The sequence below is a fragment of the Cyclopterus lumpus genome, chromosome 4 (genome assembly GCF_009769545.1).
Source record: "Cyclopterus lumpus isolate fCycLum1 chromosome 4, fCycLum1.pri, whole genome shotgun sequence".
Lineage (NCBI taxonomy): Eukaryota > Metazoa > Chordata > Actinopteri > Perciformes > Cyclopteridae > Cyclopterus > Cyclopterus lumpus.
The window spans coordinates 8,955,631-8,979,968 of record NC_046969.1 but is presented as its reverse complement, the minus strand read 5'-3'; the positions used below and the strand labels follow the sequence as shown (position 1 = coordinate 8,979,968).

The following is a 24,338-nucleotide window of genomic DNA, read 5'->3' as shown; positions in this document are numbered from 1 at the left end:
GTGTATAGTATAGTAAGAACCTCCTGCGAGACAGCTCGCGGGGCTTAATTACCCGCGATCTTCTACGCATGCGTACTTGGGTGGCGAGGTACAGGGCTTCTTGCTATTTGAGTTTTGTTCCGCGGACTTTTCTAGGGAGAGGACTTTCTGGACAGTCAAGATGTCAACAAGTGACTTCTACTTGAGATATTATGTCGGGCACAAAGGAAAGTTCGGACACGAGTTTCTGGAATTTGAATTCAGACCCGACGGTAAGTAAAGTTTGTCGGTAAACGGTAATGCGAATGCGTTAGCTGCGCGTAAGCTAACGTGGGCACCCGGTAATAACTAGGCCGCAGCGTCCTCGAGACGAGCTGCGAGCCCCAAATGGACCATCTTTGTTTCACCTGCATTGTATAACTTTAATGCAAATAGTTATTGTCTAGACTGAAGTAATACCGCAAGACTCATTTATTACAAACGCAGTAATATTTGTATACAATATCTCCGCTGAGCGTTTGAGCGCCATGTGGCCAGGAGGGATGTTAACAAACTGAGTTTTGTTTAAAGTCTTTCATTGTTTTCTTTCTTTCTTTTAACCGTAAATTAAACGTTTTTTCTTGCAGGTAAATTGAGATACGCAAACAACAGCAACTACAAGAACGACGTCATGATCAGGAAAGAGGTACGTTGGTGTTTATAAACAAGTTACTGTAAACCGAATCGTCTGCTGTCCATGTTGTTTGGGCTTCTGTCGTTGTGGTCTACACCGTGTAATGGCGCCGTCAACGTAAGAACCACGTCATTGTCTGTAACTTAAGGGGGGGGGTCATTCATTAAGGGGCTTGATGGTCAGCAAAGCAGAGATGTAACATTTCAGTTTTTAATATGAAGATAATCAGTATCTCAGACGTATATGTTATATCTTCTCACATCATATCTGTGTTCATGAATGTATGGCCCAGCTCCACGCATTGACAACCTTCTGTCCATCTTTTCTCTGTGTGCAGGCGTATGTACACAAAAGTGTGATGGAGGAGCTGAAGAGGATCATTGACGACAGTGAGATCACCAAGGAAGATGATGCTCTGTGGCCGCCTCCTGACAGAGTTGGCAGACAGGTTTGTGACTTAAGTCATCACCAGTGGCCTGATTTTGTTTACCCATCTTCTCTCTGTGACCAGTATGATTTTCCGACCTCAATAGAAATGTTTTTTGTTATGACCTGATATTTATCTTTAAATAGGGTCACAGCTTTTTCAAGGACATGCAGAGGATGCCGCCTTTCGATATTTGGGCAATTGTTTTTTTGAACATGGTCCGACACGTCACAGATTTTTGTTAACACTGGCACTGTTGTAAATCAACTCTGGAATGATGGATTTGATCAAATGTAATTTAAGCCGTAGAAATCACTTTCTTGTCTTTGTCCTCATTTTCACAGGAACTGGAGATTGTCATTGGGGACGAGCACATTTCATTCACAACTTCCAAAATTGGCTCTTTGATTGACGGTCAACCAGTCAAAGTGAGTAATTCGTCCCAGTAGTGGGGAAAGGAGGACACTGTATATTTGTCAGTGACAATAGGACTTAATTTTTGAAATTGTTCTGTGTTCCAGGGACCCTGAAGGTCTTCGCGTGTTCTATTACCTGGTGCAAGACCTGAAATGTCTTGTATTCAGTCTCATCGGCCTACACTTCAAGATCAAGCCTATCTAAATGTGGATTTTGCTCGTTTTAATTGATTTAGATAATGTTTCTGTTGTTGTACTACTGCATTTGTACGTTTGCTTTGAGTGGAACTTTTTTATTTTAAATAAAGGGTGAGAAATGTACTACTTGTCTAAGCTACTCGTGATATTTCATTGCAAGTGTCCTTTGCTGGTCTCAACACCATTGCTTAACCTTTTTAATTATGATTTTATAGTAGATGTTCTATATTATATTCTAGTGTATAGGTAGGATCTATCTAGTAAAATATCAATTCTAAATTGAAAGATTGTTTTTGCCATACAAACATGAATGGAGCAAATGGGATTACATTTTATTTTTTTTCCTAAATATATTCAAACACATCAATGAGGCTCTAAATGACAATTTAAATTATTACATAGACAAATGGCAACTATTACCAGCACTCTGAAGCTTTCCCTGTATAATGTTACCCTAAAACATAAAAATTAACTTTATATATATTATACACACGCTCACCGGCCACTTTCTTAGGCACACCTGTTCAATTGCTTGTTAACAAATAGCTAATCAGCCAATCACATGGCAGCAACTCAATGCATTTGGGCAACTAGATGTGGTGAAAACAAGCATCAGAATGGGGAAGAAATGGGATTTAACATGGCATGGTTGTTGGTGCCATACGGGCTAGTCTTGAGTATTATTTTAAACTGCTGATCTGGGATGTTCACACACAACCATCTCTAGGGTTTACAGAGAATGGGACGAAAAATAGAAAATATCCAGTAAGCAGTAGTTGTGTGGACAAAAATACCTTGTTGATGTCGGTCGGAGGAGAATGGGCAGAGTGGTTTGAGATGATAGAAAGGAAACGGTAACTCCGATAACCACTCGTTACAACCAAGGCATGCCTAACAGCATCTCTGAACGCGCAACACGTGAAACCCTGAAGCAGACGGGCTGCAGCAGCTGAAGACCACACACTCCTGAGCCCGACTGGCTCAGTGGTGAGCAAGTTGTCCTTATAATCAGAGGTTATAATTCACCCAGACTCACCGAAACTGGACAATAGAAGATTAGAAAAATGTTGCCTGGTCTCAATATAAGCTGCAACATTCAGATGGTAGGGTCAGAATTTGGCGTAAACAACATGAAAACATGGATTCCTGCCCTGTATCAACGGATCAATTGTGGGGCAGAATTATCTCCTTTCATTCCGTAAAGGAAGATCCAGTGTTTCCTATGCTAAAGGAGCTAAGTAAGGAAGCATTCATTAATTTAGAGAATTCAAACCGCTCTTATCATGGCAGCCACTTAGATACTTCCGGGTCATTTCACTCAGTTAGGAACCTTCCTAAGCAAAAGGGACTATTCGACTGCAGCCGGAGACATGTTTCCCCAGCTTCACATGCTGCTTCCTGTCAGACAGGAAGTCTGTAATCCACTTGCAGGTGGAGTCGGGCAAGTGTAGCTGGGAGAGCTTGTCCTGCAGCAGAGACGGGATGATGGTATCGAAGGCAGAGCTGAAGTCCTACAAACAGGAATCCTGGTGTAGGTTCCTGAGGAGTCCAGATGCTGGAGGACGAAGTGAAGGGCCATGTCGACTGCGCCGTCTACAGACCTGTTGGCTCTGCAGGCGAACTGCAGGGGGTCCAGGAGTGGTGTCGGTGAGGGTTTTGAGGTGGGACAGGACAAGGCGCTCAAAAGACTTCATGACCACAGAGGTCAGGGCGACGGGCCTGTAGCCATTAAGCCAATGGGTGGTTGTGAGGCATGGGCCCCTGCTGAGCTGCGGGAGGGGGAACTGGTGGATGGGGTCATGGGGGATGAGGTAAGGACTGTCCCATTGTCTTTCAGAGCAACCGTAAAACTTCTTCAGCTTGTTTGCCAGGCGGAGGTCTGTGGGCTTGTAGTTGGTGATCTGTCTGAGACCTCTCCAGACAGAAGCAGAGTCACTTGCTGAGTCTTGTGTTGCAGTTTCTCCGATCAGAGTGCTGATATTTAGGATCTCTCACCGCCTTGCTGAACCTGTATTTTGACTCTTTAAGTTCATGTCCCCACTCTGAAATGTTGTAAATGTTCCTTTTACTGAGCTGCCAGAGTTTAGCTGTGAACCAGCATGTTAGATATCAGGGTCAAGTGTGAGAATGACGCACTCACCTGAGATGCAGCTTGTGCGCATATTTATTTTGTCCTGAGCTACCAGTTCCTCTTGGAGCTGTTTTCCCACAGCGTAAGATTCAAGTAGTTAATATAGACCATAACGCTTCAAATAATTACATCGTAAAGGTTGACTCTCTTTTTAGAAACGTACCTGAACTGGTCATCATCCAGCAGAGGCCTCTGGGCAGTTAAATACCTCCTGACAGTATCCTCCAGCTTTGGTATGGGGAGTCTAAACAATTATAAAAAGATTCACCACTTGGGGGCGTAGTAATGCTGTCAAATAGGCAAGAGGTGAATATGATCAGGGTTTCTTGATACAGATGTTGCTGACTGGGCAGAAGCAAACTGTTTTTGACTGTGATAATGAATTAAGATGAATGCTATGATTTCTTTTGTCTATGATTTACAGTTAACAGTCTAAACCTGACTTTCAGTAAGTACTTCAACTTCAAAATAATGAACTTATTGCTTCGTGTCACAATCATATTAGAGTTTCTATTATCCCAAAACTATCGTGTGTGGTAAAAGACAGGATATGCTCATTTGTAGATATGCACTTTTTCATGACGCAAAACAATTTTATAATTTATGGCAAATTAATTTACTGGAAGCAGACTGAACACCTCCTGGGTTATTATCGACGCAAAGCACAGGCTGAAGCTAACGGACAAAGGCAACATCTAAAAAGACACTGAGTCACTTCAGTTGACTACAGGTGCTATTTATAATGCTAACTTGTCTCCTCCATTCCTTTCCTCGCCTCTTAGTCACGCCCACAAGAGGAGTCGAGGACACAGGCATCTAACAAAAGAGAGACTCTTTCCTCAGAACTGTTGTAAATAACTTTGAAGAGACGTCAGTTAAATATGATGTGTGATCTCTGTCAGATGAGCACACCAGTGTTCATTACAACTTGTTAATTAAATTCACAAGGTGGCATAATGTAATTTTGAGTATAATCCGATTATATTGGGGCACGTTTTACACTGGGATGACATACAGGGAAATGTTTCACAGGTGATAAAAGACCTTATGTTTCACTAATGTGTTGCACACACGAATGTGAGGCTCTTTAGTTTGAGTCATGGTGCTTTGAATAGAGTTGTACTTGATTAATACTGGAACCTTTAAGCTGACAAATCAATATTTGAGATGCCAGTTGAACCATCATCAAACAACGTTTGCCCAGAGGCATTTCTCATTTCCAGTTTGTACATCCTCCATTCCTTTCCTCTCTTCCTTTCCTCGCGTGACAGTCCCGGCCACGAGAGATGCCAGCGAAGGAGAGAGGAGAGAGGAGAGAGGAGAGAGGAGAGAGGAGTCTCTGTAGTAGTTACTCCCCCTACCAACCTGTGTGGTCCAGCTGTTCCAGGTGTGGACCAATGAGTGTTGTTATGCCTCTGATGCTGCTAAGTCTCTCCTCTGCAGTGCTCCAGCGTTGTCCGCTCCCAGCTGAAGACTGCTGTCAATTAGTGTTGCGTTCCGTTTTAAGAAATTAGTTTTCAGTTGTTGCCTTTGTGAACATTTTCAGTTTATCATGAATAAATCCTTTTTGTTTTTTCATCCGTTGCCCAGGATTTTTTCCCCCTGGATTATTGATATTGTTACTCCATCATCCCCTGGTCTTTAATTGGGCAACGTAACAGTGACATATATGATTGGGGGATGTATATGAACTTGTGAGATAGATAGATACATATACTTTATTCATCCCCAGGGGGACATTTGGTTGTAGCAGCAGCTAACAAGGTTGCAGAGTAAACATAAAATATTTATATTAAGTATGAAAATGAAAAAATGCACAATATATAATAAAATAGTAGGACATTAAATTTAAGATTAAATAATAAAGAAAAAGATCTGTCCAGAGGTCATATATTATACAGTCTTATAGCAGTGGGAAGGAATGTTTTCCTGTATCAGGAACAGGGTTGCAAAATTCCGGGAATATTCAAAGTTGGAAACTTTCCACGGGAATTAACGGGAATAAACGGGAATAAACGGGAATAAACGGGAATATACGGGAATTAACGCGAATTAACGGGAATAAACTGGAAATGTTGGGGTAATTGAACTGTATTTACCTTGTCATAAGCAGACATGCATGCAAACATTTATAATACACCTTTTAAAAATGACATTTTTGACATTTTGTGAGTAGAACGTTATTCTTTCATCGAACAAAAAAAACATGAACGTTGAATAAAAAAGGTGTATTCCCAACCCAATTTTTTTTGTGTGTTTTTCCCTGAGGTCTAAATGATGGAAAAAGCTGTAAACAGTTAGTCTACTGTATACAAATAAACTTGGTATTAAAATGAACATGGCTTCAGTTTACCAAGTAATTAATATGCTAGGTAATGACAAACAGTGTTGGGAAAGTTCACTTTCTACATGAACTAGTTCAGTTCATAATTCAACATTTTTAACTAAGTTCACAGCTCCAAAAAATGAACTAGTTCAGTTATTTTTTTCAATATGTTGCGAGCTATAATTGAAATCTCTATCTGTCTGCAATACCGCTCTTGGCCTCTACACAACTCGGCGCTCTCACACTTGCCAGGCATAGGGCTGAAACGTTCAGACAACACTGATGACAAAGACGTTCAAAAACGTTTATGTTTCTGGCAGACAATGTTCCCAACCAGCTGCATTCAGGGTCCAGCTGAGGTAGGCGTGCATAGTCTTGTTCTCAACTACATTTAAGTTCCCTGTTATATGCTTTTGCAAAAAAACTTTTTTCAAAATTCCCCAAATTCCCGAGACAAAAGTCCCGTGGAAACTTTCCGGAAATTTACCGGAAACTTTCCGCCCCTTTGCAACCCTAATCAGGAATGTATCAGGAATGTTCTCCTGTATCTGTCCTTGTGACAGGATGGTCCGGGTTATCCAATATGGACAATCATTTCTGCTCCGGCAGCAGACTACAGAGAAGAACAGAGCACTGGCTACAACACACTGGTAGAACATCTCCAACATCTTGCTGCACACATCGAAGGATCTGAGTTTCCTCAAGACTCCTCCCCTTCTTGTACACAGCGTTGATGTTGGCCTTCCAGTTCAGTCTGTTGTCGATGGAGACACCCAGGAACGTGTACTCCACCATACTTCTCCTCACCTACAAAGCCTTGATTGGTGATGCACCATCATATCTTAAGGAGCTTGTATTGTATTGTATATTGCCCCACTAGAGAGCTGCGCTCACTAAATGCGGGGCTACTCGTGGTTCCTAGAGTCCTAAAAAGTAGATGGGAGCCAGAGCCTTCAGTTATCAAGCTCCTCTTTTATGGAACCAGCTTCCACTTTCAGTCCGGGAGGCAGACACAGTCACCTCATTTAAGAACAGACTTAATAATTTCCTCTTTAATAGTGCTTATAGTTAGGGCTGAATCAGGTTTGCCCTGGTCCAGCCCCTTGATATGCTGCTATAGGCTTATAGGCTGCTGGGGGATGTTTTAGGATACACTGAGCACCTATCTCCTCTTTTCTCTCTACTTATGGATGAATTTACATTTCTCCACTTCCCATTACTAACTCTGCTTCCTCCCCGGAGTCTTTGTGACTTCACGTCCCCATTGGACCTGGCTGTGTCTGATGCCTTCTAACTGGTGGGCCGGCCTCCTGCCTTGGCCCTGCTGATGCGCCTCCCCTCTCTACCTCCTTCTGTTTCATGGATTGTGGAGGTCTGGATCGTGGTCTGGATCCATGCCTACTACGAATTATTCATAAATAGAAGAAGCCTTTGTGCAGCTCACCAGGGGGTCAAGGTGTTTGGGAGGCGTGTTGTGTGGGGGAGACAGATGAGGGCTATGAACTAAACCTATTGATGTAACATTTTAGCTCGTTGGCCCTCTCCAGGGAGCCCTGGTCGTCTCCCTCTAAACCTTATAGCCAGTTATCTGCTTCATTCCGGTCCACACCTCCTTCACATTGTTCTGCTGGAGTTTGGCCTAATAATATATATCACTGTACTTTTTATACAAACATTTGTGGTGCTTTACACAATACAATATATTAAGGCTGTTGTACATACTTGTGTTAAAATGATGCACATTCTTGTCACACCAGGGTGTGAATTAAATGAACACTTTTATGCTCGTCTGACAGAGGGAATAAAATACAACGCTGTAACAAAACCTTTGGAAGGTGATGAAGCCACAAGCCAGAGGTCAAACGTGTTGAGTGCATTTCTTTTCTCATAAACAAATGTATTACTTGTCTAAGCTACTTGTAGAATTTCATTACATGTGTTATTTGCTAGTATCAACATTATGATTTAACCTTTAATGATGTTATAGTATATATTCTTGTGCAAAAAGCTTTTTTACTGAATAGTATTCAAACATTTATGAAATATTGAAACTATTTATTACATTTTTATTTCCAAATACATTCAAACAGATCAATGAGAAATTATTACAGTGACAATCAGCAACTGCACTGTTAATTTAACATTTTGATAAGACACAGAAGCTGACTTCATACTCTAATCTGTAATGCAGAGCAGTTCATCTGCCGCATAAATATTACCAGCACTCTGGTCTCGCGACTTATCACTGCATCATGTAACCCTAAAACATAATCACAGCTAACGATTACAATCAGCTGAAGTACACTGCAGACAGATGATTAAATCAGTTTCAGTTGAAAGTTATTTTTTACGGTATTTTAGGTTCAATGTGTTTTTTTATGATACAATAATTCTGGTGGCTTGTGTCTACAGCTTAAGGTTTAAATAACCTCTTAAAAGAACACACTTAAAGTCTCAATCACCACTGTTTCATAAAATCAAACATTTTTAATGATAAACACTTGTTTCTTAGCCGAGTTTCTTTCCTTCCAGGACACTGAAAATGTCCTCTAAGGACTTGTGGACACACTGCAGGAATTCATGGACATTGCGAGTTGGGTAAGCTTGGAAACATTGCAGCCGATCCAGTCGTCATGGACACCGTAGCCAACACCAAAGCCATCAGGCACCACCGGGGCAAAGCCACCAAGATTCACAGCTGGACTGGTGAGGGTGCTCGTGGAAAGGATGTTGTGGTTGATGGCAGCGTAAGCTGGTTCTTGTGTAGAGGCTGTGCAGAAGGCTCGTTCTTTGAATTGGCCAGGTATCGCAGGGCAAACAGGTGACGGTCGAAACCTTGTCCTAGTGAGAGAAATAAAAGAAGTGGTCTGAAAAAGCTCATTACAGATTTTTTTTTTATTTTGTGCACACAAGGTTAAGAATAAATTAGGTCTAGACATGAATCCTTGCTAAGAACCTTTTAAATGACCAACAATGAAGGACTATCTTGTCAGTGTAATTACTGTATGATACACACCCATAGCTGCTTCTTTGGTGAGCTGTCCATGGTATTTAGAAGCATTCAGTCAGCATGGCCTGTAGTTGCTCCACACTGTGTTGTCCTGGCTGGAGAACAAAGGCGTGTGAACATCGTTGTGTGTGTATGGTGGCTGGCCGGATGGTTTCTGTGCGGCCATGCCTGAACGCTGCAGTGCTACAGGACTCATATGTGGCTACGGTCTGTCCATACTGCCTCAGGAACCCCATTTGAAAAGCCAGCTGGGCTACAGCATCTGGACTGATCTTGCTCTTCTTTAACTGTGCCTTGCCACCTTTCGTGAACTGCATGGCATCAATGGTGAGGTGTCGATACAGTTGAGTCAAAGTTTTCTTTGGCTTTTCTGATGCCGTTCTCACAGCTCGCTGTCCAGGTTGAACTTTAGTCTGCGCACAGCAGAGGCTGAATCCACAGCAGCAGCAGCAGAGCCCGGGTTCACCAGCGGCCGCTCTGTTGTGTCTTTAAAGATCTCATTTTGAACTCTAAGTACAGCTACGCCGTCACCCCATGAAGTGCTCAAAATTGATGGCTGCCTGTCCATCTTTGGTCAGAATGACTGTGAAGGACTTGTCAAACCACCGGTTGCAGCCGTCGCCGTGCAGCATGTTGTGGGAGATGTGGATGTTGTCCCTCATGCTTTCATCGTCCAGGCTGAGACAGAAAAGGGCGCCGTCAACACTCTGTAAATCCTCTGCGTTTCCAGCAGCTATCAGCTTGTCCCTCAGCCCGGCCCACACATCCCTGTTCTCACTGGTGAGGACCCCGAGAGGAAAGGCAGCCGCTGGCGTTGGGTCGGACAAAATGTACTTCAAGTGGGACTGAATCTCTGCAGGCTTCAACAAATTCCCATCCCTGTCTACAATGTCAAACACATACATGTTGCCTTTCCTCATAACGAGGAGATGTTTCGCTTTCTCGTTGGTGAAGAGCTCATCTCTCCTCCTCTTGGGGATGCGAGTTGAGTTGAAGAGGCGAAAGTACTGAGACATGTCCAGGGGGTAAGCATTCACCATGTAAGCGCCATACAAGACAGTGAAGACGGGACCCAGCGGATGAACCTTTTGAAGCCGTCTGTGTCGCTCTTTGCCGGGTTGAGGTTGGAAAACCTCCGGCTCTAGTAATCCAGCTCGCAGTGTTTTCATGAAGCGCACTGCTGAACACACTACATTGGTCGCCCGCACAAGCTGGTCATTGTACTCGGTCTTAGGGTCAGGATTGAAGGACATGAAGGGGTTGGAGTTCAGCACCACAGAGTCACGAGCTGACAGATACATGTCAAACCATGGTCCTGAGAGAAAATAAATTATATAACAAAATTCATTAGTGATTGTATGCATTTGAGTTGCTCAATGTTAGGGTGGTAAGTGTCAGAATGACAGACTCACCTGAGATGTAGCTTGTGTGTTTATTGCTTTTGTCCTGAGCTACCAGGTCCTCATGCAGCTGTTTCCCCACACCGTTCTGGAAATCCTGTGCAATTTTCTCTGTTGTTCTGAGGATTCACAGTTTAGATTGTTGCAGGTAAGATTCAAGTGGTTAGTCTTGACTTATTAAAAAGGGTTGACTTTCCTCTCTGCAAATCTTACCTGAACTGGTCATCATCCAACAGAGGCCTCTGGGAAGCTAGATACCTCCTGACAGTATCATCAAGCTTTGGTATGGGTAGTCTAAACATAAAAAACAAAAGTGAAATGACCAAATGTAGCCTCTTAACAGTCCAGTGAATGTGAGATGTCAGTAGATGTCATGCCACGGCCCCCTAGTGGCCATCGACCTCAAATCAAGTGTGCACTTTCACCTCCATTCAGTATTAACACCTTGCTACATTCACCTGCCATTTCCAGGGTAGTTCACATTTAAACTAGACCCAAGATATCTTGGATGAAATGTTAACGTTAGAGTGATGTGAATATGCGTCTGACAAATGTGACATTTGTTTTCTTACCTGGGTAAACTCTTCTGGTAATGCATCGACGGCACAACGCTTTGGCTCAAATACTCGGTTGAAGACTCCTTCTTGCTGCTGTAGTGTCGCTTATGGAGGCCCAGAGCAGCAGTTCTTAAATGAATCCCGGATTTCCTCAGAGAGGCAACACATTGCATTGGAATCGGACTGGCCATGGTGTTGTTAGCTGACTTAATGCCTCCTGCGTTATTGACGATGAAACGTAAAGCACACCGGCTAAAGCTAAAGGACACAAGAAAAAACTAAAGTGACATCCGCGTCACAGCTCACCTAGTCAACATTAGCAATCAGCATTAGCTGACAAGTATATTAAAATGTTAAATTAGAGCAAAAATAAACTATTACGCACTGAATAGACAACCGGAAGTCTGACTGGCCAACCACGTCACGTGACTTCTTCTTCTACGCCTACCTACCGGGCAGGGTGTAACCGATGGCGGTGTGGCTGTTACACATGCGCAGTGTAGCTGGAGCTGTCACCTTTAAAGGTGACAGCTCAGAGACGTATAATTATCATACTCTGCTTGAACTGCCACGAGGTGCGTCTGGCAAATGTTATAAGTGTCCAAACTTGAGAGTTTGCACTTATCGCCATTTCCAGAGTTATTTTCCTTCCTCCGACCAAGGAGGCGGGACCTTAGAGCCTGGAGGCGGGGTTAAAGAAAGCGCTTGTCAATGGACCTCATCGTGCAAAAGGTTAGGGTATTTCTTTCAAAAGTAATTGGATTCAACAATAGAAAATTCAATAATTGAGGTTTACATAGTGGAGATAGTGGCAGTGTTTGTTCCACTCAGATGGGTGGAAAACAACAGACATGATGCTGACATACTCAGACTACAACCCTAGTAACTTTAAGGTCTTAGCCGTCAAGATACACTGCATAGTGCTTCAGTCAGTCACAAGGATAGCAGATCAGGGAGGTCAGGTAGAAATCCAGTGGGTTCCAGTGCATCGGGGTGAGGGTGGATGAGTTGGCAAATAGGGCTTTAAAGATAGAAAAAGCTAATTAGTACAAGTAACGCAGAGGTTAAGTGTTTAATTTGGAGGGGGGACGTCAACCGAAAGTGGCAAGAGAGGTTGGACTGAGATGGGAAATGGAGGGACCTATATCAAACTCAAAAGGGTGTCAACATTACCTGGGTAGGTAGTGGGCACAGGAGAGAAGGAACCACGGTCAATGTTGGGACATTGTGCACTAAACAAAACACTGAAAATGATAAGGAAACACGAGACAGGCATTAAAAAGATCCCTGAGAAGGGTGAAAGAGCATGGGTTAGGGTAGTGTTAGCTTTCTAAAGGGACATAGGGTGTTTGATATGAAAGATAAGCAGGGATAAGGTGTTAAGGTGGACTGGGATTTTAAAGTAAAGACTAGTGTATACAACTTAATATATAGATTATGGTGTGTGTGTGTGTGTGTGTGTGTAGTGTGTGTGTGTGTGTGTGTGTGTGTGTGTGTTTTGGGGGATACATTGTAAATATATTATCTGATCCACATTCTATACCTATTTGTATCTGATTGAACTGACAATTCATTGTCCCATTCATATGTGAAGTCATTTACAGAGGAAGGCAGTTCCCTTTTCCACAGAGCTATTTCATCCACAGGCATGAACAGTGTATATTTGGTAATGATTATATAACTCTTTGAGTTCAGGCAGTAACCAATAGTCTGTTCATTGATGTAAAAACAAACAATACAGTATGACATTTAAAAAGCACATTCACCAGTTAAAATCTTAAATGTGCAAGATTATTGATGCTGTGCAGAAAAAGGTTTAAACTTCAGCTGGCGGCTCACTTGCTGTGAACCATCCATTTCTAATATTTTACTTTGTGGTCTTGCGGCCAGCAGAGTGCAGTGTTTTCCTGATTTGTAAATTAATATCACAAAGTTGTGTAGTCTGAGCTAAAACTACACACACACACACACACACACACACACAGAAAAAGAGCAGGATAGCATCGCCTGGCTTCTCATATCGGGTGAGAGAGTGAGTGAGTTGGATGCACAATTTTTTCTGTTGTCGGGCCTCTACTCATGCTGTGTCCATTGAAGGCAGTGCCATTTACACACCGATACCCTCTTTGCATAGCCTTTGTAGAGAACACACATCAGCACATTACATTGTCCTAATCTGATTGGATCATATCCAGCAGTCATCTGTTACCTGTTGATATGCTTACCTCATCACATTGTATGTATCTGTATCATTTAGAATGATTCCACAGAACATTGTGGGAACACTCTTGTAAGTTACACATATTTGTATTGATTATTTGATTCTAATGCAAGATGTATGTGATGATACGTGTGATGAGACAACAGCACTGCTTTTGCTCAATTTAAACCATGAGCCCAGATAACTGTCCAAAACCTGATGTTACAGCACTCTCTGAAAGGCAGCCAACACAATAATACCTCCACCCCCATTTCTACTTAAACCTTTTCGAACAGCGCTAGTAGCTATACTGTACAACTGTGAATAATATAGCTCATACACTAAGGTGCATAGGAATATTAGTTGCTTAATTTTCACTAAAATGCTTACTCAGATTCACCAATGTGGCTGTGAAATGAGCACATAATGTCATCAGTGCCTCTCCAGCCTCAAGGAACTAACAGTCTGCAAGTCAATACAACTGCAATACAACTGTTGAATGTATGCTTACTTTTTTCTACAGACTCTTAAAACTTATACTTCAGTTGTGTAATCCACCACAGGTCTACATCGACATTGTCTGTTACATTATGGGGTTCTGCCGTTGCAGTGCACATGGATATGATGATTGATTTGAACTGCATCAACTTTTGTTTTCATTAACAATTGCACACGTACAATTTCCTAAATTTGTTGATAAGAAACAACAAAATACATTTAAACTAACATGCCAGGGGGGCATAATAAAAAATAGAAAATAAAGAAATGGGTGTCCTCTTTTTTATTTTATGCACAAACGGATTGTATAATTACAAACATATATCACAGGTATAATGCCGTTACTGTTCTTTTTGTTGGAAAAGCACTGAACTGGATCAACTCAAACAAATGTAAGCACTGTGGCGTTTAGTTTTCTTTTAAGGGACTCCAGCAGGTTCCTCGAGTGTCCTCTGATTAAAACAGATGAATAGACGTCAATGGCGGCCTACAATACAAGAATAAACAATACAAGTACAAAATAAACAAGTAGTTTATTTTTCTGAATTGTTGGTTTTTTTTTTTTTTGTAGCTAAGCTAATATATATTTTTAGTGTCCGGGGCTAAAAGTGTGCAACAACTTATGGTAAGTGTTTTTCAAGTTGACATGTGTGGGGCTGTTCGTGGGTCCTCTGGCTTATCTGGCATCGACACATCGAGTCTGAAGATCAGTGACAGAAAGAAGAAACAAGGAAGCTAAGTTCGCAAACAGCAGCCAAAGTACAAGCTAGCTTTTGACGAGCCTTACTGCAGTTTGGCCTGTTAAACCTGCGACGAACCCCCCGCGACCTGCACGGTAACGTCACGGCAACATGCTCGAAAAAAAGACACCCCGGTAAGAGGCACCGTGAATGGTTGTATCGAGAAAAGGCGAGTGACGCGTATTTGAATGGTACCCCGAGGTGGACAATTAACGCTAAATGTCAATCAGGCGGCCAACGTCAGCCATGGGTACGTGAACGTAAGTCGACGTCCCTTAACTCTCGGTCCCTTACACGTTACTGCGAGGCGTTAGCTGACGTGGTTACAGCATGCTAGCGCTCACGCGCATCGTGTCGTTACACTGCAGGTGCTTTAATGTTACCTGCTCAAGAGCTGTTTGAGGACGACCCGTCGGTGGTGTGCAGTGTTCACGTTTCCCCCGTTAACTGGCGAGATGACGGGGGGCAGAAAGAAGATGGTGACCGACTGAACCAGGCACCTTTTTATCCAATTTTGGTGAAACTGATAATTGGGTGGGATTGTGTGTTTTTGTTGAGTCCCTTCTGTGTTTGGTGTTTACGTGTTATGATCTGGATTTGACATGGATGAGCACGTGACGTTCAGGTTACTGAGATCCAGTGGTAAGAATATACAACATGTGCATTCAAAGTAAGGTTTGATCAGTGGTGGTTTGGTCCTTGGCAACCATATGACATTACGTTTCTGTGCTTTGTTTTTTATCACCTTTTCTTTTGTTATTGCTTAGTCTCACAATGTTGCCTTTGCTTTCACCCCGTCTAGGATTAAAGTCATCAACACCAGTGCTAGTGATGGACTGGAGGGGTTCAAGGCACATGCTGTGTTCCAGGAGATCAACAAGAAGCTCCAGGAGGTGATTACATGACTTATAATAGCAGTCCATGTTGTTCATCTCAGACCCGGGACTTTTTAGTATTATCACATGTGAGGGCTATGTATTCTCTTAGACTTTCATTTCAGTGGTTCATTAAAAAGGCAGCTCAATAGTTTGGTTTTAAGTAATTTGTTAAACATATAGATTTGCATACGCATTCATCAATCCATCTAAATGTATACAGTTAAGTCCATTTTATTTCTTAAATAAAATAAGTGTAATGTAATTTGTATTGCCCAATATCACAAATTACAAATTTGCCTCAATGGGCTTTACGATCTGGATTGCATACGACACCCTCTGTCTTTAGACCCTCGATTTGGATAAGAACAAAACAACTTTAATAGGGAATAAATGGAATAAACAACAGAGCGAGCCCTCTCACAGGACATCATGCAGTCTGTGCCATACTCCTACAGGGGCCTTAAGCCTCACGTGGCACATTTTAGATCACGTCCAAAACTCATTTAATTTTGAATCAATCAGACAAATGGTTTCCTCCAGAAGTCAGTGTTGTCAAGCAGTCACCTTTGGATGACCTCAATCACATCAGATTCATCTTGAGCTCTCTGTGCTGTCTTTGTAATGAATGGGATTTGTCATCAATGAGAAATTGGCGAGAGCGGAGCATGCGGGATACTTAAAGGCACGGCTTAGTGTAATATCTTAGGCAACTGATCGGACAAACAGATGGAAGTTTTTAGATGCAGAGCTTATATTTAGTGAGAAAATCTGTTTACATATTAGTTGAATGTTGAGAAAGATGTGGATGTTTCTGTTTCTAATCGGATCCCAGTTGTTTAGGGAGATTTAGAGTAGTATCCCTACTTTTTGTTATTTGGTATATATTTAACTGGTGAGTGATCTTGATAAACACAAGTTTGTTTTCTAGTTTATTTGGTGTTTTCTCATAAAAAACTAAACCTGTATCCATCAGGTCAACATGTTCATTGCATTTCCTTCCTGATGATAAAGAATGGCAAAGAAATTTCTTTGTGTTCATTTACAATTTCAAGCCTACATTTCATTTTTTACATCCATCTTTTTCTTTGCACCACTATTGGGGGAAATAAGACAAATGTGAAAATAAGTCTTTTTTTTCCCTTCATATTCTTTAAATTTTCCATAAACACGGTCCTACGCATTCATACACAGATATTTAGTATGTGGTTATAAAGACCAATAACTTCCTGGAATACATATTGTGTCACATGTGAAAGGATGGAAGCAATATGATGTGGCCTGCTTAGCTAAGTGACTGAGCTTGTAATACATACAGGTAGTGAATACTTGCTGTGTGTGGGGTTTACTGTGTGTCTAAGTTATGTGTGCTTTGAACAGGAAGGGGAGCAGTTTGTGAAAAAGATCGGGGGAGTGTTTGCCTTCAAAGTAAAAGACGGCCCAAATGGACAGGAGGCAACTTGGTTTGTGGACGTGAAGAACGGCAGAGGCTGCGTTCACAATGACGCAGGTAAGCGACATGGGGCCTTTTTTTTGTCTCGTGTGACAGTGGGAACGTTATAGACGCATGTACTCGTGTTAATATTCAACTGTGGTTGGAGGTTTAAAGTACAAGGTCTGCACAGGGTATTTTTCAGCTCAATCTGTGTATCATTTATTAGATGTTTACATTCGTTTTTGCCTCAACAATACCTGCCAGTCACTGAATAGATATCCCAACGATGCACATTCCTGTTTTTGAACTGAGCCATGTGTGTCTGTGCCCTGCAGCTAAGAAAGCCGACTGCACCATTTCCATGTCGGATACAGACTTGTTGGCCATGATGACCGGGAAGATAAACCCACAGACTGTGAGTATTCCATCTCTGTGTGGGTTGAGGTGGACTCGTGTGGATGGGGATTCTCTTTCAGAGGCGGCGCAAGTTTTCTTTCTTCGCCCTATCTTCTCAAGGGGTTGGGAGTATTTAAATTGTACCTGTCTCACCCACAACGTGCGTTAAATGAAGTCATGTTCTGGCTCTATCGTGGCTGCTGGAAGAATGTCAGTCTAGCTATTGTGCCGACGGTAACCTTTCTGTTTTCCCAAAGCAGCAGATCTGTTCTTGTACTAAAAAACCCCCGCATTTTGTAAGAGATTAGTGTTGTCATGGCAAGTTGTACAGGTCGGAGTAAAAACTCCTGCTGCCGTTGTGGCTCTGTGTAGCATCCCACTGCGGGCGTCGTGCCTGAGCCTGTGCACTAAACCGCTGTGGGGACGGCAACGTAACAAGCTGTCAAACTTCTTTGCTATTATAGTCTAATGAGAGATGAGGACAAAATTGGACTACATGGATTTTCCTTTTTATTGAAATGAAAAATGGCTCCAACATGTAATAATCACATCAAATGAAATACAGTGACAGCCCATACAAAAAGGAATTTGCTCCATATGGTGGCTTGTAAACCAATGAATAGATAAATACAATGTAGCCTATGCGAATATATGATATAAGAGACTTGGCTTTGTTGAGCCTGTCATTGCATTTTGATGCCTAAGGGCAGCGCCCCTTCTACACTCAACAAACAGTGCTGTCAGAACACCATCTAATAGTTGAGCTTGTGTGGGATTATTATTCCTTATTTCATGTGCCTTTTGGGGGTTATATATATGTATTTTAGGGGGAAAAAAACAATGCATTTGAATACTGATTTGGAAGTTGATTTCTATGGCAATGATCGAAACTTTGAAGCATTCGGGTCAGCGTTAGAAGAAAGCTTGGATGTATTTGTTTGTATTTGCAATGCTGATTGTTCACACCCAAGTCGAGACCCATCTCAGTTGAATCACTGCAGTCTTCTTTTGTCAACCATTGCCATTGTGCCCAGAGCGATGCAGGAACCGCATGCCATGCTTTGCATTCTTCAAAGTTCTTTGTCTAAAAATCACCCTCACCACAAAACTGCAGAAATAAAGGGGGATGACATCTCTAACCGGGAGAGATGCTTCATGCACACTTTGTATTTATCTGACTGTGTGGAAATGGCTATTTTCACGTTGCAGATGATGGACATAGGAATGAAAACATCGTTCTCACATGTAAAATAAGAGTTTAGAAATGCATGCCATCGAATCAACAGATTGGTCCTCCAGTTGGATGTAGTGCTGACAGGATATGTAGTTAGCACCTGGGCCAAATTAAAAGGAAACGCTGTTCTGCGTCATTAATGGCTGATTGTGCCAATTTACCGCCCTCACACCGGAGCCCATGAAGCCGCTGCTGTGTGGGGTAAACACATTAGACAGATTTCCTGCATACAGGGGAGAGCCCTGACCATTAAATAAGATTTGTTTCATGTCCGTCTTCGAAATCCAACGTGATCTGTGTGCAAAAGGGAATGGAAAGTTCTCTTTCAGCACTGTTTCAGGTATCCTCTAACATGTTAGTAGACATGGAGCTTTTAAGGGCAAGGCTGTCAGCAAATCCCATGAAAAGACCTAACCCACCATTGAATTGATCCTCTCAACCTGTATTGTGTATCCAAAGCCTGATGCATCCTATTCTTCTGTGCCAGACGGCTCCATCCGTCTTAAAAAACACACATGGCAGTTTATTTAGACTCAATCCCACATACACCCTCATGATGCGCACAAGAAAATTAAAGATAAAAATACATTGTCCTTGTTTTCATTGTCCGTTTATCTTTTTTGTTATGTCACAAATATAGGCCACAAAATCTGAACAAAGTATTGTTACGTCAAATCCCACACAGTTTAAAATGATTGACTCATCCTGCACTCGGGAGTGTTTACAAACAAATATGATCAAATCAAATGAGACATTTGGCGACTAGCTGGTCATAACACTGTCGGCGGACTATCGAGCAAAAACGAATGAAAGAAAGTATTGTCTTCTTGCAGCACAATGAAATGCAGTTGTAGCCTGTTTGCAACACAAGAAACAACAACAAAACATTTCTCTGGGCAATATGGCCGACATACCCAGCCACCCATTCTCCGGGGGCAGGCTCGCGAGGGTAGTGGGCTTAGGAGGGTGTTCCGGACGTCACTCTCCCAAGCAACCTTTCCCAGCTCCTCCTGGGGAACCCTGAGGCGTTCCCAGGCCAGAAGAGACATGTGATCTATCCGGCATGTTCGGGGTCTCCTCAGACGTTGGATGTGCCTGGAGGCGCATCCTGGTCAGACGCCCGAGTCACCTCAGCGGCTCTACTCCGAGCTCCTCACCCTAACTCTAAGGCTGAGCTCAGCCACCGAACGACAGAAGCTCATTTTGGCTACAATCTCCTTCTTTCGGTCACTACCCAAAGCTCACGGCCACAAGTGAGGGTTGGAGCGTAGATAGACTGGAGGGAGGCCGGATGCTCTTGTGACACATAGCCAGTTAAACAGTTACCATTGGCGTCCTCCTTACTTCACAACAGTTGGGGCGGAGCCAACAGTCCTCTGTCGCTACGTATCGCCCTAAACTCTAAAACCCACCCACTTTTTAACGGTCCAATCAAATCCGATTTAAATCTCTCTTGTGACTGTGCACCGCTCAAATATTGTGTTTCACTGTACAGAAGCTAAAGACGCTCTCACTTCGGTTTCACTGTGTGAATCCGCAGCTGAAAGTAGGTTCCAGCAAATGCACTATTTACTGTAACGTTGCTAAAAAAGAAAAACACAGCTGAGCCCATGTGTTTTGGGAAATTAGTCTGGCTTTTAAGTAAATTAAACTACATATTTGCATTTAAAGCTGTTTGTCAGCAACAGGAACAAATGGGCTTGGGCCTGAGAGCCACAAAAGGATGCTGAAAGTGGACCGATGCATTGTCTGTTTTGGTCTTTCCATGGGATTAGTTGACGGTAAAAACAATATAAAAATGAGTAGCTAGCTATTCCTTCTAGATGAGCCTGAAATTGCACCGTGAGCGTCAATGTAATGATTTAAACAGGAGTGAGAAACATTCTTGGAATCGGTAATTGCTTTTTCTCTTTCCTGTCGTAATTGCACATACAAATCTTTTCCGTGAGGAACCATTTCCCCCCAAAGTCGCGGCTCTCTCTTGATTTCCATGCCGTGTTTTCCAACTTTTGAATTGTTCTGGGCAATTGTTCAGGTCATTCGTGCTGGAAGCGTGACGTGACGACACACCCCTCTGCCAGCAGTCCTCAGCCATTTGCTGCGATTACATGCATCAGGAGTCCCTGTCACTGCACTTTGTTCTAGTAATAAAAGAACAGCTGTGCCTGCTCCAAAAACACAGTTTCTCTGCCGCTTTATCCCTCTTCATTTAGACCGGTTGACCTTTTTGATGCCTGAAGTTTTTAATACAAAAGCAAAATAAAAAAAATGTCAGTTCTTCCATTGGCACAAATGCATTTTCCTTCTGAGAACCAAATATTCTCAGAATCTAAGAGTTAGTTTATTACCTCCTCCACTCCAGTCCACTAACATGATTTCCCTCTTACTCTACCCACCCTGTGTGGCATGCAGTTTTATGTATTTCATAAGCCGTTTGTTGCTGCTGCCCCACTTTCCCTGGGTTGAGTTAATCTCTCACGGTAACTCTTAAAAAAAAAAAAAGCATCGAATTCACAACCGCCTGGCTGACGTTCTTTCTTTTCTTTTTTTTCTTTCACCCTTTCTGACTCGTAGGCATTTTTCCAGGGCAAGCTGAAGATCACAGGGAACATGGGACTGGCCATGAAGCTTCAGAGCCTGCAGCTGCAGCCGGGAAAAGCCAAGCTGTAGATGAGATGTCGGCGCGAGCTTGTAGCTGCACAGAGTTAACCGCAAAGAATTTAACAGCAAGTCTGGTTTCAGATCGGTGAAGGTCTGTGAAGCTTCTCATCACAGGAACACACCTCTTTTGCCAATATAGCTGGAGAATAAGTTAGATGGACTAATCATGAATCCTCTAATCAAGTACCTCTTAATATTCTGTCAGTACACTAGAGGAGAGAAAGGTGCTCCCTGCTTCTAGACACTAATTAATTTCATGTCCAGTTTACATTAACTTCCCCGATGTCTGTTGCAAAATAAATCTTTCTCTGAGTGTATTGTGTCTGGAAATGCTTTGAGGAGTTTGCTTGTCATTTTCCGCAATCATGGACACAACATTGTAAGTGCCTCCTCGTCTCAGGCTCTCGGTTTGCTCTAAGGTTTTTTAGCTAACAACATCGAAATGTTTTTCTCTGTGTTTTAACTGAGGGGGTTGTAATTTTCTGCTGTACTATCATTGTATGGTTCTCCAAAATATTTCTATTAAATAAATATGCGTCTGCATCGTCCTTTGGGTGGTCTTGACTTTCGTCTGTTCTCGAGCGGTTATTGCATTTCGCACACGCCCCTTGACTTTGTGTCTCCTCATTTCGAAGACCTAAACAAAACAGCCAGAGTAGTTTATCTGCGAATCGGCACATGCAATTAGACTTTTGGGGGTCGGCTGTAGCTCATGGGGGTAAGTGGTCGTCCCGTAACCACAAGGTAGTCGGTTCGATCCCCGCTCTCCCCATTAGTTGCATGTTGAAGTGTCTTTGAGCAAGACACTGAACCCCAGTTGTTCCCCGGGCGCGTCACTGCAGCCCACTGCTCCTTTAATAACTACGGATGAGTTTGTTTCTCTTTTGGAGGGACTTGCACTTTTCCAACACGGCTGCGACCTCGTTCCAGACTCCAGTTTTTCCTTTTGTAAACGCAGCGTGGCTGAACGACAAAACCGTCAACTACCTCTGACCCAGATTCCACTGCAGCTTTGGTTTGGCTGCAGCACTTTTGCTCTGCAGTCGCGGCGGTGTAGGTTCTTTGGTCACTAATTACTACTTTTGTGCAGGAGTGAGATTTCGTCTCATGATTGATTTGAAATGTTGGCATCAGATTTTTATTCAAAACAAGGTGAACAAAAAGAACCATGTCATTCTTTTAGAGGCTGATTTTTAAAAAAGTGGTCAAATCACAGATGTTTTTTTTCCCTCTAATTTCCTTTTTCCCCTCCAAAATGAAAACTTAAAGGAGCACTCCAGCATTTCATTAAAGAAGTTCCCGTAACTTGTCATGGAGAGTACGACGCCGCTTGTAAGCGCAGTTCTCTAATGTGTTCTGTGACTGGAGGAGTTTTGTCTAGTCTGGCAAAAATAACCCTGATGACGTCATCAGGGTTATTTTGGCTTTGAGACAAATCATAACAGAACGCCTGTAGTGCCAAGTGGGAATTTTAAAACGGGGGGGTTACGAAAGGGCTTACCAAAAGATGCTTTTACAGTCAGTTGCTTTATGGGCAATGTAGGATTAATTGTTTTTAGGAGCGTGACACAAACAAGGGGGGGCCTCATAGTCCTACTAGCGTTTAATGTGCTGTGATACTTTGCATTAGTGCCGTAAATCAACTTTCATGATGTCTCTGCCTGCTCTGTTGCAAGCCTGTCTCCATACAACTAAACTACACTCTCTATTACGTTCAGAGGGAAAACATTTTTTCTCCCAGATTACGGTCGCAGATTTAAACACTTTTCTTTTTTAAACCACAAAAAAAACACAAGGTCGTAAAATTGAAACGAAAAGCAAATTCTTACGACAAAACTACCTTGTCATACTTAGCACATGGACAGCTGTCTCCTGGGTCAAAGCCCTTTCTTCTTGATCGATCAAACAACCTGACCTCCCCCTAAGCGGGCTTCCACAGAATCATTTTAAACTTATCTGTTATTCTAGTCAAGAGCGAACGTAATCCACGTCAAAATACGTTTTCCCTTCGAACTGAGCGTAATTCCCAATGCAGTTTCGTTGTGTGGGAACATAATTTCTAGGAGACCGGTCTGTCCGTTTTCCCCATGACCTCGACCTGATTAAAATGTTTGCTACTTTCTCAGAGTTATGTAACACAGCAGTGGCTCAGCTTGTATATACGTCATTGCTGCCCTGGGAAATGAGTATCTGCTGCAAGATGTGCCGTGTCGTTCGTTTGCCTGCAATGTACAACAACGACAAATGGACCCGTCTGCCTTAAATGCCGCATGGCGTAATAAATGTCACACTTGTGGGATTAGCAGAGTTGGTTTAACAGTGATGACTAAGAGGGCAGCAGCTGAGGAGCTTTTATTGGACATGTTTTGCATTACAAACTCACTGGTGTGTCCCACTGGGTGGGACCAAGTCTTGTTTCGTGCTCTGCTTTCACACGAGAGGGGGAAGCTGCCCTTTAAAGAGTGGTGCTCAGTGGAAAAGAGTTTGTCCAAGAAAAAGATGAGAAGAATGGATTTATACAAATGCAGACAGGACCTTGGCTGTGTGCGAAGAAGAATGGGCCATATCCCAGCAGTAATTGATGTGTCATTGTCTTTGTAATAGCTGGCGCGATCCCTGCTGTTATGTGCACACATGAAACATAAAACAACCTGTTCAAAACAGTCATAAAATTAATCTGTCGCAATGGGGCCTGTTGCTTTAAGAAATTTGTCAGAGAAACATGTTCCAATGAAATTCAAAACATGTCGCAGTGCCCAGAGAAAACAAATTCTGATTCTGATTCTGTACGTCAATTCAAAATGCCATAGTTCATTTGGGATTTTTTTTATACCTAGGTTAAATACCTACAGAAGCAACTGTCTGTGTAAAACCCATAACAGACACATTTTACGCCTTTTTCTGCTTTTTAATATAAGACCTTCAAAATACTGATACTGCTCTCTGCCTTTGGGTAATCTTCAAAAAAAGAAGAATCCAATCAGTAATTAGTTTTCAGCTTTAGTTAAAGCTAGCTAGCTTTAATGCTGTTTTCATGGAAATTAAAGGATTATTTTAGAAAATGTGCTTTTAGCCCAAAGTGAGACTGATACCACTCACATCTCTGTGTAGTAACATTTAATATTAAGATACAGCCAGTGCTTAGCCTAGCTTAGCTTATTTTAGCTTAACTTAGCTCAGTT

General features: G+C 42.4%; 3 protein-coding genes across 3 annotated transcripts; 2 read left to right on the top strand and 1 right to left on the bottom strand.

Annotated features, from left to right (window-relative positions):
- The first annotated feature begins 55 nt into the window (after positions 1-55).
- magoh (mago homolog, exon junction complex subunit) lies at positions 56-1,816 on the top strand. The gene is given in 6 exon segments (XM_034531328.1): positions 56-251; positions 606-664; positions 990-1,100; positions 1,424-1,492; positions 1,494-1,507; positions 1,601-1,816. Coding segments are annotated over 6 exon segments (444 nt in total). The 5' UTR covers positions 56-160; the 3' UTR covers positions 1,701-1,816.
- A 6,806-nt stretch (positions 1,817-8,622) lies between these two features.
- Positions 8,623-11,560, bottom strand: LOC117730042 (carnitine O-palmitoyltransferase 2, mitochondrial-like). Its single transcript, XM_034531515.1, is given in 13 exon segments — positions 8,623-8,754; positions 8,757-8,933; positions 8,936-8,991; positions 9,167-9,206; positions 9,208-9,492; positions 9,494-9,556; positions 9,558-9,698; positions 9,700-10,214; positions 10,217-10,286; positions 10,288-10,475; positions 10,573-10,679; positions 10,774-10,854; positions 11,133-11,560. Coding segments are annotated over 13 exon segments (1,995 nt in total). The 5' UTR covers positions 11,309-11,560; the 3' UTR covers positions 8,623-8,658.
- Positions 11,561-14,512: 2,952 nt separating this feature from the next.
- scp2b (sterol carrier protein 2b) lies at positions 14,513-21,704 on the top strand. The gene is made up of 5 exons (XM_034531667.1): positions 14,513-14,689; positions 15,358-15,448; positions 16,811-16,940; positions 17,201-17,280; positions 21,070-21,704. The coding sequence occupies exons 1-5, from the start codon at positions 14,667-14,669 to the stop codon at positions 21,163-21,165; spliced, it is 420 nt and encodes a 139-aa protein (XP_034387558.1). The 5' UTR covers positions 14,513-14,666; the 3' UTR covers positions 21,166-21,704.
- Positions 21,705-24,338: the final 2,634 nt, after the last annotated feature.

Coding starts and splice junctions, on each gene's coding strand:
- scp2b (XM_034531667.1), top strand. CDS start 14,667: ATGCTCGAAAAAAAGACACCCCG. Junction 15,449..16,810: donor TCAACAAGAAGCTCCAGGAG/GTGATTACATGA, acceptor TGCTTTGAACAG/GAAGGGGAGCAGTTTGTGAA. Junction 16,941..17,200: donor CTGCGTTCACAATGACGCAG/GTAAGCGACATG, acceptor TGTGCCCTGCAG/CTAAGAAAGCCGACTGCACC.